Raw genomic sequence first — 14595 nt, forward strand, 5'->3', positions numbered from 1 at the left:
ATTTGTTGGTATGAGCAGATCAATCCTCGTAGAAAATCACGAAAAAATGTATTTTCTGTAGATTTTTGACGACCAGAATGGATACAAGCCTTCCGACGACGACGAGGGCGCTATATTAATAATGTAGTCCCACGAGTTATTTGAAATATAGATATCGCAAATACATAACAATGCTTCTATTTTTATTTGTTATTTTATACCATCTGAAAAAAAAAAGTTTTTCAACTTTTGATATTTCCCTTTTATTAGTAATGTTACTGTAATGTTAGTAAATTTGAATCAATATTGCTATTAGATTAGTAGATTTAGTTTTGATTTATTTTTTTCATTTCAGATTTAACTTGCACGTAGCGTTGTGTATACATTGTAATTAAAATTGTGTAGTACCAACCACATGCATTTATAGTGCAATGAATTACGGGGAGAATCCAAAGAAAATTCATATTGTGATTTTTGCTGAGATTTTGACTTTTTTAGGGGAAGGGGAGGGGGAGCGAGGAGAGGGGCTGCAGTCCTCCAACCTTCCAAGTTTCAGCTTTCCTTTGGTTCAGAGATAAAGCCGATCTATTGGAATAAAAATGCGACAGGGACAGAATAAAATGTTGCTTGGCTGACACATGAAACTACGCCGGAGCCAAAGAGGATTCTTCTGATACCTTTAATCTAGTAGACAGCGAGAGCACCGTTTCTAGTAATTCTAACATTTCTTCCTTTATTCAAAGGTATGATAAAGAATATTACAGATTTTCTTATCTTATTCTATTTAAATTTCAGGTGCTGTAGTTATAATTTTCTCCGATGGAAAATAAGGAATATATCGCGCTTTGCGATGAAACTTTCCTTCCGCACATTATTCACACACACCCACACCAAACATTTTGCTGTTGTTGTTATTGTTGTTTTGCGGGGTTTTTTTTTTATAGAATCATGAACACAAATATGAGACTTGTAGGCATAGGAAAATGAGGAGTATGACGTAACAGCCATTAATAGTAACTGCCTAATATCAGAAGTTTTTGGGTCCGAGAGATGATTGCCCCATTCTGATTATCAGAAAAGTTGTAAAAGAAAATTCATCAAATCACAAGTGTTTTCCCATGCACTTTACCTACTCTCACCTGTACTTTGTCGAACCTTCTGTACTTTGAGAAGAAACCTTAAGCCTCGTCCTAACAAGCCACAAAATGCAGGGTAGCCTCGTGATAGCCTGTAGTCTGGCGTCCAGACCCTCTGCTCGTACTATTTGGCTATTTAGGATATTGACGCCCTCAACGTCGAAAACTGTTTTTTTTTTTTTTTTTTGCCTTCGGCAGAGGCGGCGACTTCATCACCGCGGAGTCCAGTTGGCAAAGGGTCTGGGAACCAGACTAGGTAGCCTCGGGTGAAGAATCTTCCCAGTAGAGAAGAGTGTGTCTATTACGACGAAACACAGTGGACAGCGTCGCCCTTTGTATACGGAAAAAAAAACACAGTTTTATCACACTACGTAACACAGTGTGCAACACAGTGTGCAACACAGTGTAGAACATGGTAATAACACCTTGTGTTTAATAAGTCTTTAATATGTGATTTTGGTTGGTGTGGTTACACTGTGTACTACCACAGTGTAATCCTCTTGGCATCTTCCAAGCGGTCGAACAAAACAGAACAAAAAGGTCACACCTCCTTCAAAAGGTGTACATAAACTGAAGTTAGCATGTTGGAACGTCAGAACAATGTTGGACACGGACGGCCACAGACCTGAACGGCGGTCCGCCCTCATCGCTCATGAGCTCTCCAGATTTGACATAGACATAGCTGCTCTCAGCGAAGTCCGCCTTGCAGATGAAGGTAATCTCAAAGAACATGGTGCGGGCTACACACTCTACTGGTCTGGGAAACCTCGGTGTGAACGACGTCTATCAGGAGTTGGTTTTATGGTCAAGAATTCCATCGCCTCCAGGCTCGAAAACCTTCCTACAGGCCACTCTGACCGGATTATGTCCATGCGTCTCTCCCTTCGCAACGGTCAATATATCACTCTGTTCAGTGTCTATGCCCCAACCCTTCAGGCGGAACCAGCCGAAAAGGATAAGTTCTACACTGATTTGCGCATCTTCTCCCAACAAGTTAGGGAAGACGACAAGGTTATCATCCTTGGTGACTTCAACGCCCGCGTTGGAAAAGACTCAGAAACCTGGTCAGGAATCCTTGGTAAACATGGCGTCGGAAAGTGCAACGACAACGGACGCCTCCTGCTGGAGTTCTGCACAGAACAACAACTAGTCATCACAAACACCCTTTTTCAGCAGAGGGACAGTTTAAAGACTACCTGGATGCACCCCCGGTCCAAGCACTGGCATCTACTGGACTACATTCTGGTTCGCAGGAGAGACCAACGTGACGTGTTTCACACCAGAGTTATGCCCAGTGCTGAATGCCACACTGATCATCGACTTGATCGCTGCAAGTTAAACCTTCATTTCAAGCCTAAGCTGAAATACAGATGGGCCCATCAGAAGAAATTCAATGTTGCTTACCTGCAGTCAGCTGAAGTGAGATGTAATTTTCAGACGAATCTCCAAACAAGGCTTGAAGATGAAAAACAATTCAAGGACATTTCTCCTGAAGTCTTTTGGGCTAGGATGAAATCAGCCATACAACAATCCTCCAGAGATGTATTAGGACTCTCCTCCAGGAAGAACAAGGATTGGTTTGACGAAAGCAATCAGGAAATCAAAAAGCTACTTGCTAAGAAGCGATCTGCCCACCAGGCTCATCTCACGAATCCATCCTGTCCAGTGAAAAAAAGTGCCTTCCGTCTTGCATGCAGTCACCTCCAGCGCAAACTTCGAGAGATCAAGAATGAGTGGTGGACAAACCTTGCCAAACAAACTCAACTTTGTGCCGACACTGGCGACCTGAAGGGTTTTTATGAGGCACTGAAGAGTGTCTATGGTCCCTCACACCAAGTTCAAAGTCCTCTTCGTAGCGCAGACGGCGAAGTTCTCCTCAACGACAAGACCTCTATCCTCACCCGATGGTCAGAGCACTTTCAGTCGCTCTTCAGTGCCAACCGCATAGTACAAGAATCTGCCCTGCTCCAGATTCCCCAACAGCTCTTTAAACCTGAGCTGGATGAATTCCCTACCCTCGAGGAGACACTTAAAGCGATTGAACAAATGAAAATCGGCAAAGCAGCAGGTGTGGATGGAATTCCCCCAGAGGTATGGAAGGCTGGTGGAAAAGCCCTACACATCAAGCTTCACGAGTTCTTCACGCTTTGCTGGAACCAAGGCCAACTACCTCAAGATCTTCGGGATGCAATTATCATCACCCTGTACAAAAACAGAGGAGAGAAATCAGAGTGCACCAACTACAGAGGAATTACGCTGCTTTCCATTGCGGGAAAAATCCTTGCTCGAATTCTTCTCAATAGACTAACGCCTAGTGTCGCAGAAAGTGTTCTCCCAGAATCTCAGTGTGGTTTTCGCGCAAACAGAGGAACTGTTGACATGGTCTTTGCCCTCAGACAGCTTCAGGAAAAGTGCAAGGAACAAAACAAGGGACTTTACATTACCTTTGTTGACCTAACCAAAGCCTTTGACACAGTGAGTAGGAAAGGACTCTGGCAAATTCTGGAGCGCCTTGGTTGTCCCCCGAAGTTCCTCAATATGATCATCCAACTGCATGAAAACCAGCAAGGCCGGGTTAGGTATAACAGTGATTTCTCCGAACCCTTCCCAATTGACAACGGTGTAAAGCAAGGTTGTGTTCTTGCACCGACCCTGTTTACAATCTTCTTCAGTATGATGCTCAAACAAGCCATGGAAGAGTTCAATAACGAAGATGCTGTTTACATCCGGTACCGCACAGATGGCAGTCTATTTAATCTGAGACGTCTGCAAGCTCACACCAAGACGCATGAGCTACTCGTCCGTGAGCTACTCTTCGCAGATGATGCCGCTCTTGTTGCTCATTCAGAGTCTGCTCTCCAGCGCTTAACGTCCTGCTTCGCAGTTACTGCTAAAGCATTTGGCCTTGAGGTAAGCCTGAAGAAAACCGAGGTTCTTCATCAGCCGGCTCCTCGATAGGATTACCAGTCCCCCCACATCACCATAGGGCAAACAGAACTCAAAACAGTTGATCAATTTACTTATCTCGGCAGCACCATCACATCAAACGCAAGAGTCGACAAAGAAATTGACAACAGACTTGCTAAGGCAAGCAGTGCCTTTGGTAGACTGCACGACAGAGTCTGGAAAAACAACCACCTGAAAAAGCAGACAAAGATCAGCGTGTACAGAGCCGTTGTCTTACCAACTCTCCTGTACGGATCCGAGTCATGGGCCCTCTACCGGCATCACCTACGCCTTCTTGAGCGCTTCCACCAGCGATGTCTCCGCTTCATCCTAAACATCCACTGGAATGACTTTGTCACCAACATCAAAGTTCTTGAGCTGGCAGAGACTACTAGCATCGAAGCCACACTGATGAAAACTCAACTGCGCTGGGCTGGTCATGTCTCGAGAATGGAAGACCATCGCCTTCCGAAGGTCATGCTGTACGGTGAGCTCTCTTCTGGACACCGAGACAGAGGTGGACCCAGGAAGAGATACAAGGACTGCTTGAAAAAAACCTTGAGCACCTGCAACATCGATCACCGACGGTGGGCTGCTATCGCCTCTGATCGCACATCTTGGCGCCTTACTGTTCGACGAGCAACAGCCGCCTTCGAGGATGATCGCAGGGCCCGACTCAAGAGAAAAAAAACAACAGAGGAAAAACCCAACACCCAACATCAACCAACCGACTTTCCCGTGCAACCGCTGCAACCGTGCCTGCCTGTCCCGCATCGGACTCATCAGTCACTTTCGAGCCTGCAGCAGACGTGGACTTCCTTAAATCTTCGTTCGCGAAGCAAAGCCATACTATACCACAGTGTGCAACACAACGTCATCACACTGTGCAACAGAGCGTTACCACATGGTCCAAAACACATATTAAACACACTGTGAATCAAACCACCGTCTCGCACACTGTGTACCATAGGGTTTTAAGCACATAGACCATTACACTGTGGTAGCCACCACATAATACACCACTCTATAGTATTCATCGCATAGTCCATCACGCTAATGGTCCTTACCAGATAGTCTACCACACTACGGTAGTCACCACATAGTCCACCATATATACTGCGGTAGTCACCACATAGTCATCTGGTGTATCAATATAAATATGATAATATGGGTGAGAATTTTGAATGATGTACAATTGTCAATTTTCGCACCTTATGACGCTCTTTCTCTTAGAACACACCAGGATGATCTAATTACCCAGTTTCTCTCATGTCATCTCAAAGCCTTCTAAATTTCCTTCTAGGAAATGTATGGGTTTGTTTACTTTTGACTGATATTTTGCATTTGCCAAGGACTTGAAGCGTAAAAAGAAGGTAAAAATACTATTTTCACAATAATTTTTGTTTTTTCAAACCAATGATGTGACTTTTTAAAGTACTTGACATCTATTATATGATCTGATATATCATTGGTATGTACCACAAAATAATAAGAATTTTATGAGCACGTATAAAATTACACAGAACAAACGACGTTTCTCCCTAATGTCTATCGCTGCTGCAAATTCTAACAGTTGTTGTCTCAACTGTAATGTATACAAACATTTGGTGTTCCGCCTAATGTACATATCCAGCAAAAATGTACGTCTGCAGGCTGTACATGGGATGTAACATTCTTTTATGTAAAATTATACTCACTTTTCGTCACGGACGTGCGTCCGCTATACACTAACAAAGATCGAAGGCCATTGAAAGTTATGGGGGATATTATTCTGAGTCGTAATCAACTAAGAACTAGCCACATGGTGATATGTATGTTTTGAGTTTCTGCTCATCCCTTGTCAAATACGAACCGAAATTACATCTTTAGACGAACCTCCGTGAAAAAAGAACGTCCGTGACGATTAAAATGTTATCGAATGGGGCTCCATCTTGCTTTGATGGAGCAGGCACATTTTACTTCTGGCTCTCTTGCCGAGGAGCTGCATGCCATGTTTGGAGTGGACTGGGGCTCGTCTGCAGTTTTTGGACTATACGAATCACCGAAAACCAAGCAAATAGCTAGTGTACATTTTCTCTGAAAATCCTCCTCCTACTCCCTCTCTGAGCTATTTATTATGTTGAAAGGGTGTCAGAATTCTAATGATTTGCATTAAAAATACCTTTTCAAAATTTTATGATGAACAAACAGCTAAAAATTTACTTGCAATTGAGTATCTGAATAAAGAACGACCTAAGTCCATGGAAGGTCATTTCGAGTAAACTTACTTGTCTAATAATATTCTATTTAAATACTGTGATGGGAAACGAACATTGTATATACAAATTAGTACATATATTATTATCAAAATTGACATTTGCATCAATTGTCGAGAGGTTATTTTGCTCTGCCGGGTGACAAGATTGACTAATTTTAGAAAAAAATTAAAGTTAAGGAATAACATCTGTTCTTGTCTCTTTCCAACAGCAGTGACTGATTCGGTTACCACAGTGGACCTAAATAGTGGAATATCAACTACGCCCCCGCTTCATGGTAAGATTGTGATTAACACGGAAAGAAAATAAAATATATGAATATCATCTTGAAATCACTTGAACGTAAGTAAGTGCCCACTGGACGTCATCTGTTCAAGTTACATACAGTTAGGAAGCCTAGAAAACTATAAAGGAAATGACAGTCTTTGTCGCTATGTTTTGTTGGGTTTTCATACCATAGCCACGCTTTTTTAACCCTAAAAAGGCGGGGGGGGGGGTTGATTCCCCCTCAACATTTTTCGCGACTACTCCGCCGCGCGAATTTTTTTGACCGCGCCGTTCGCTGACTTTTTACTTTCAAGTCTCGCGCATCTTTTGACACCATTTTCGCGAAAATTGCGCATACCGTTACCGCTGCATGATGTTTTATACATGCCTGTCAGGCCAAAAATGGCTCAAAAACGTGATTTTGTGTATAAAGTCTATGCAAATGGAGTTTTCTCTTCCTGTTCATAAAGATTATTCTAACTTTCATAGACTGAAACTAATTAATTTTAGCATAATTATGCTTGAAATAGGTTCTGTCATAAATTTTACGGGAAAAAAAATTATAAAACAAGGAGTCGAAAAACAAGGAAATACATAAGAAATTCATAAAACAATGAAATACACAAGAAATTGATTTTGATACCAAATTTTTTCAAGTATATTGTTAGGAATGCTACAAAGAATGTTTTCACCAAAAATTAGGATTCTAGGAGCTTTAATTTCTGATCTAGAGCAAAATGTATGATTTTATACATATATTAGCATAATTAATTATTATGACAAAAAATTCCATTTCCTTTTGCATAGCGTGGTAGAATGCGCCACAGGCAATGCACGTACCAAATTTCATGGCGATTGCGCGATCGATGGCCGAGATCTCAGGGGGTGGGGGGGGGGGTTGAATCAACCCCTCCCCGGCCACAGAACACTGAAAACAGCCCGGCCTGGTTAGGGTTAAAGAGTTTCATCAAGTCTATAAGAGTCTTTCCACAAAAAAATGTGCATACTTTTCACAATACAGACAATCCTTTGCATATATCTTTATGACTGTGATCTTATCCTTGTCCTTCAGTGATGGAAGTATTAGAGTCTATATATTTTTTTTAGCTTCAATAATAATAATAAGTAATATTAATAGTAGTCGTAATAACAATAATGACAATTAGCGGAAAACTCCTTTGAGTGTTGTTTAATACAAGTGTTGTAGGCTTACTAGTATATCTGTGACGGACGTGCTAAACAGGCGCTATTTGGCTGAAAATGGTATTCAGCAGTGCACATGCGCCAGACAGCGGTTCTAATTGTGCAAATGGTTGTATCGTCATTGTATTCACGTCCTTTTTGAAAGTAAAGCTCGCAATTATGTGTCAGTGTCGGAACATGGTTCTTTACAGGAAATAAAGACAGGTAAAAAAAATAATAAATAGGCTGTAGGAAATTCAATTATCGCAAATAATTGACAAATGCCCTGCACGTATGGAAATTCTGTTAATCGTTCATGTCATGTAAATCTTTCCTAACAATATTTCACCATAAATAAGTTAAGTATACGTTATTTTGTTTGCAATTCAGAAGACTCTTTCGTATTGTTAACCTTCCCATAAAAAAGGAAGAAAAATCCACTCGCTCGCCAATAATTCTGTAATGAAGCTGTCGCTGTATATACTAAACTGAGATGTAACTAATCGCTTGATAATGGTCACCTTTCCATACAATGTCAGTTTTCTCATTCTCCATAAATCTAACGTATTTTTCATTTTCCCTATTTTGCCCTCCCAGTTAAGATTTTTGACTTCTTTGTAACATTTCCCAACATATATTCCCAGACATTTTATGGCATCTTCTGTGAGATTCAATATTTCGAATATCTAAATTCAATCTCATAAACTTAGATTTTGACCCCTTTATTTTTGGGCCAGCATTTTCACCAAAAAATTCCAATTATTTCATTTCTTCTTTAAAAGAATCAACAGAATGGACTAAAATTGTAGTATCATCAGCAAATTGCGTTATTCCAGTATCTTTATACTCATTATCTGATTAATATTTGAACTAGAATACCTTTTATTTTCACATTCTGTTTAATTTCTGCTGCTAAAATTTCTGCAACAATAATAAACAAAAGATCTGATAACGGACATCCTTGCTGTACACCTCTTTTAATAAAGAATTCTTCAAAATGTATAACATTTTAATTCATCTGATGATAGATTCTTTAAATCTAATTTCTTTCAACAAACCAAACAAAAATTCATGGTTAGTAGTACCAAATCCTTTCTTGAAATCTAATGACATAATGATAGCGGGTATTTCAGTACATTGACAATAATCGATTACATCCTGAACTGACCGTATACACTCTGATGCAGAACGATGTTCATGGAACCGTATTGGTCTTCAGATATAATACAAGGAATTGTTTTCTTCAATCTGATTGTCAAAACACGAGCCGTCAACTTATAATGTATATTAAGCAACGAAATTGGACGCCAATTATCTAATATATTCTTATTACCTTTTTTAAACAGAAGTGTTAGAACACATGAGCTTGGCTTTGAGAAAAAGACAATTCTTTTTTCATATCCTTGATTCAGACTGTCGATTACCATTTGTTTCAGGTCTTCCCAGAAACATCTGTAAAATTCTACACTAAGCCCGTCACTGCCAGGTGGCTTTGATATTTAATTTCCAATACAGATGAGTTTCTATTGTAGAATTTATGCATTTGTTAACCCCAATCGACGAAAATTTTGAGCCAACAACACCTGCGTTTAACGTAGGATACGTTGTGATCAAATTGTATGAAAACAAAATAAACCATGCATAGTTATTTTCCCTTAATAATAACCAAAAACGGCCCAGTGGTGAGCCAACGCCCATCCTCTATATTTTCAGCGACCATTTCATTGCTTGATTTTTTGTCTGTCTTTCTTTCTTTTCTGAGCCGCGCCGGTCTCTGATTTTTTTACTTTCATGTCTTCCTCGTCTTATGACACAATGCATTTTCCCCAAAAATCGGGTAAAGTGTTACGACGCTGTATGATCTTTAATACACGCTCGCCAATCCGAAAGTGGCTTTAAAATGAGGGTTTTTTTCAGCGTATTCATACATATATTATTATTTTCACTTTACCTAACTGAAATAGATTTATTTTAGCATAATTTTTCTTCAAAATGGATCTGTGATAAAAAAGAATGTCGTAAACAGGGAAATTCTTAAGAAATTAATGAAAATATAACACACAATATATTGATAAAACAATTTGATACATACGTTGTAATAAATAAATGCTACAAAGACTTCTTGGGCCAAAAATCGTTATTCTAGGGGATTCTTCTGATTTAAAGCAAAACGTCTAATTTTACGGAAATATTAGCATTAGTAATTAAAATCTCAAATTTGCATATATAATATATATACACGTATATATATATATAGCTAACCCCGAAACCCCGATTTTTCCTAAGGGTCGACCAATCATGTACAGAAGCGGATAAATGTTGGTCTGGTCTGTTAGCTTCTCTCTGTACTGGTCCGGGGTTAGGAAATCACATAGACACCAATTAACATAAAGTAGTGAGTCAATATAAAAGGAAAATCTTAAAATTCAAAATTTGTCTTCCAAGGCACAAACAAGAAAAATTGCAACATTGCGACATATTTTCTTTCATTTGGAAATGCCCTTCAAGATAACAATGATAGAAACAATATCTACACGAGAGTCATGAACGAAATGGCTAAAATAAGTTTTCAATTTCATTATTTCTTTATTCTGTGTTCTTTATACAGGGTTATCTCGTCAGTACATACAACCTTGTATTACATGAAAATGTTCAAATACAGCTTGCAATTGCAACAAGATAAAAAGGAAAATTAAGGGGAGAAAACAAAAGTTTTCTCTTAACTCAAACTTCCAATGACATACATTTATCGGTAGTGAAGGCATAGCGATGATTAAATGAACAGAGCATCTGTTTTTCATTCTTTCAATTTCGTAATCTAAGAATTCAAGAGACAGCTTCAAGAACCAGGCATTATCTTAAACTTTCCTAATTTGAGAAATCGATTCAAATTTTTACAATTTTTGTTTAGAATGCTTCTTCTTTGATTTCGTTTGAATTTGGATTTGACAAAATATTCTTCATATTTCTCAATTGTTTTGTATTTTAGTGATCTTTTGGGCTTGAAAAATATAAATCGTCGTGCGCATGGCAGATTGTCGTTAGCGCGCTTCCGTGCGCATGGCAGATTGTTGTTAGAGCACTTCCGTGCGCATGGCAAAATGTTGTTAACCCTATGCGCACTCCCACACCCTAACGACAATCTGCCATGCGCACTCCCACACTGTAACGACAATCTGCCAGGCGCAGGGAAACGCGCTAACGACAATCTGCCATGCGCACGACAAAATATCATACATTAGCTGTTGAGTCTTAAATAGGGTGTTTATTATTTTAAATCTATCGTTAGTTCTTTATATGCTACGTGGAAAAGTGCTTAAGAATGAATGACAGGTAGTTCATTTTTGTAATTTACTCGGGAAGAGAAAAACAAATTTGTTAATTGAAAGAAAGATATTATTCAGAGGAGTGAAGGCTCAGGTTTGAGTTTCCTCAGTTTGTCTCCCTCTTAATAAATTTTCATTTGTAGAGGGATACAAACTGAAGAAACTCAAACCTGAACAAATTTGTTCCTCCTGCGCTAGATTTCCCTCTTAATTGACTTACCAGGTTGATAACTTTTGATTAATTTTTATATGGCATATGTGACCATGCACCACAAAACCAACACAAATTGATTTTTTTCCTAAGGGCAGATTGTGAAAGAGAAGACTCTTAGCTTTAAAATGATTTATAACTGAATTCAAATGGTTTCCCCTAACCTACCAGAATGCACACATTCTGGAAAAAGTGTGAACTGAGAAAAGGGGCTCTGAAGTACATTGTTTATTCAAGCGATTAATCTTTGCCAGGAAAGGGACAAAACACAAGATATAAACTACCTGAGCAACAATAATGAAGGAATTACCAGATTAAGCTAGAATTCAGCATGTTCTATTAACACATTCTTGCCATGATCAATGCTAATTTTAAAAGCAGTAGTGTCGTCCCTTCGAAAGTTATTAGACTTGAAAATGAATAGTGTACAAAGGATTTCAAGACATAACAAATTTCCTCCAAGACATGACTGATCATTCTCCTCTTCCCCAAAAATGGGGTTGTAGAAAAACTGCTAAAAACACACTTTCCCATTCATGCTAAGATCCCAAACTGAAGTATAGTATAGAATAAAGATCGCTTTTTTGAGCCCTCATGTAAAACCATTAAGGGGTGCGAATTTTTGTTTGTTTTGTGGTGAATGGTCACTTATAACACATTTCAACTTAACTTTCAGCAAAATAGTCTATGAGAAATCAACATTTTAAAAGACTTTACTTCTTTTTTTTTTCTTTTTTCTTTTTTGCTGAGTATATTAAATTGAGTGTACATAATGGTTGGGGTAGAGATTCATGTTTTGAACATTCCTAAGTAAGATAATGAGAAACCTTTTATGAAATAATATTTCATTATGAAAGAGCACGTAAGGTTAAGAAGGATCAAACGTCTATTTGATGAAAGTTTGTTTTCAAATGGCTGAAATATCAGAAAAAAATGATAATAATAAAAGGCGACAGACCACGGGTTTTATTAGGATATTAGGATCTCTTTGTTGAACTTTGTTTTTGGATATCTCAGCTATTTCAATACAGATATTTATCGAATAAACTTTCGATACCCCTTAGAATTGCACGATCTTTGACATGTCATGGAGTGGTTTCTGAATATCTCGCAAAACGTTAAAAGCTAAATCCTCACCTCAACCAGTTACTGTAAACACCATTTAAAGGGATCGTATAGTTTTGGTTAGGACCTAATTTCAAGTTTCTAACATATTTTGGTAAGATAGTGAAAAATCTTTTATGAAATATGAAAGAGTATGTAACTATAAGAGGAATTCAACGCTTAATAGATGAAAATTGGTTTTCAATAATAGCTGAGATATTAAAAAAATGCGAATCCAATATAGTGTTGGACCCATGCTTTATTACGATTGCTTTGTTTTACTTTGTTTTTGGATATTTCAGTAATCTTAAACCCGATTTTCATGAAATAAACTTTGAATTCCTCATAAAATAGTATGTTGTGTACTATAATATTATCATAAGTGCAAGTTTTCTTGGTATCTCGCAAACAGTTAAAAGCCCAATTCTCATCTCCACCAATACTGTACCATCCCTTTAATATTGATAGAAACAAAAGTCGAACAGTACATTAAACATCAATTTGTTTTATTTTGAAATTTTTGGTGACATGGGAAAAGAAGATAGGTCCCGATAAAAAAAAAATATATATATATCAGGGTCTTTTTTCATTTCATTTAAGGTGTAATCCGATTAGTAGGAGGCCAAGACAATACCCAAGGGAGAGTGGAAATCTACTACGATGGTCAATGGGGAACTGTCTGTGATGACTTGTGGGATATCCAAGACGCCAACGTGGTGTGTCGGATGCTGGGCTTTGAGGGCGCCTTACGTTATTCTTCCTGGGCCGAGTACGGCCAGGGATCTGGCCCTATTCTGCTAGACGACGTTCAGTGCAATGGCACGGAAACTAACCTGGCAGATTGTCAACACAACGGATACGGAATGCACAACTGTTGGCATGTTGAAGACGCTGGAGTGGAGTGCATACCGACAGGTAAATGCTTGACATTTTACATGTCCCAACACATACACGTATTCATGCAATGAACAATTTATTCTGAACCGATTTGACCGCCGGAATGAGAAAGGTCAATACAGGTTTCATGGTGGTTGCGCTCAAGCAGCTCAAGCTCAAGCAAGTAACTAGTAGGCCGTCTTCTTCAGTGTAAAGTAACTGATGATGAGAAGAATTATGTGAAAGCTGTCACAAGAGTTTCGTGTTTTTTTTTTCTTTAACCAAAGTGTATAGTTGACCCTTGTATAGGAAACTGAACGGTACCAGCTTTACAACATCGACCTGGCTAGAGTGGGAGCTGCTCATTAAATACTGATACAAAAGGCAAATACAGGAAATTAAATGAAATTTTAAAAAAAAGAATGAACAAGTATGTTTCTAGCCAATTGCTGGCCTTTGAGGCAAATATACAATGACTTGTTTTCTTCACTTCATGACTACTTCCGGAAATTTCTCCTTATTTGTAGTCCAATGTCTTTTATCTTTCCCCGAGAGTTAGACAGTGTCCAAGATAAATCAACAATCCTACATTGTTTTGTCATATGCTTTTGTCTTTACCATTTGAATATAAATACTGGAATTCAAGTGCGACTTATAGGAGGGGAAGACAACACCCAAGGGAGAGTGGAATTCTACTACGATAGTCAATGGGGGACTGTCTGTGACGACTTGTGGGATATCCAAGACGCCAACGTGGTGTGTCGGATGCTGGGCTTTGAGGGCGCCTTACATTATTCTTGCTGCGCCGAGTACGGAGAGGGATCTGGCCCGATTCTGCTAGACGACGTTGAATGCACTGGCACGGAACGTAACTTGGCAGATTGTCAACACAACGGATACGGGGTGCACAACTGCGACCACTATGAAGACGTTGGGGTGGAATGCATAACACCAGGTAAATGGTAGTCTTTTATAAGCCTTTACATATGCAAGTATTTACCAAGCAGTTTATCCCAAACGAAATTTTGTCGTCAGGAACTGTTTATGTTAAACAGATTGCTAAGATGAAGATTGAGATAAAGAATTTGTTTGATAGATACTTTATTTTCTGCAAATCAATATATACATAAATTGAATAATCGTGAACATGGGAAACATACAAAGTATATTTGAAACAGAGTCGTTTGACTTGCATAAACAACGATATAAAAGGAAATTAATGATATTACAGTATGCATGTCTATGCAGCTGGGATTACAATAACGATATTATATTTAAAAAATGATATTGCAGAGGGCCGCCATTGTAAGCAT

At 38.8% G+C, this 14595-nt stretch overlaps 1 protein-coding gene across 1 annotated transcript; it reads left to right on the forward strand.

Moving 5' to 3' along the window:
- The first annotated feature begins 1715 nt into the window (after positions 1–1715).
- LOC140245811 (uncharacterized) lies at positions 1716–14248 on the forward strand. Its single transcript, XM_072325319.1, has 5 exons — positions 1716–4025; positions 4074–4968; positions 6528–6593; positions 13022–13321; positions 13929–14248. Exons 1-5 carry the CDS (start codon positions 1716–1718, stop codon positions 14246–14248), a joined length of 3891 nt encoding a protein of 1296 aa, XP_072181420.1.
- The last annotated feature ends 347 nt before the right edge of the window (positions 14249–14595 follow it).

Source organism: Diadema setosum, unplaced genomic scaffold (genome assembly GCF_964275005.1).
Source record: "Diadema setosum unplaced genomic scaffold, eeDiaSeto1 scaffold_36, whole genome shotgun sequence".
Taxonomy (NCBI): domain Eukaryota; kingdom Metazoa; phylum Echinodermata; class Echinoidea; order Diadematoida; family Diadematidae; genus Diadema; species Diadema setosum.

Coding starts and splice junctions, on each gene's coding strand:
- LOC140245811 (XM_072325319.1), top strand. CDS start 1,716: ATGTTGGACACGGACGGCCACAGACCTGAACGGCGGTCCGCCCTCATC. Junction 4,026..4,073: donor CTAAAGCATTTGGCCTTGAG/GTAAGCCTGAAG, acceptor GCTCCTCGATAG/GATTACCAGTCCCCCCACAT. Junction 6,594..13,021: donor AACTACGCCCCCGCTTCATG/GTAAGATTGTGA, acceptor TAATCCGATTAG/TAGGAGGCCAAGACAATACC.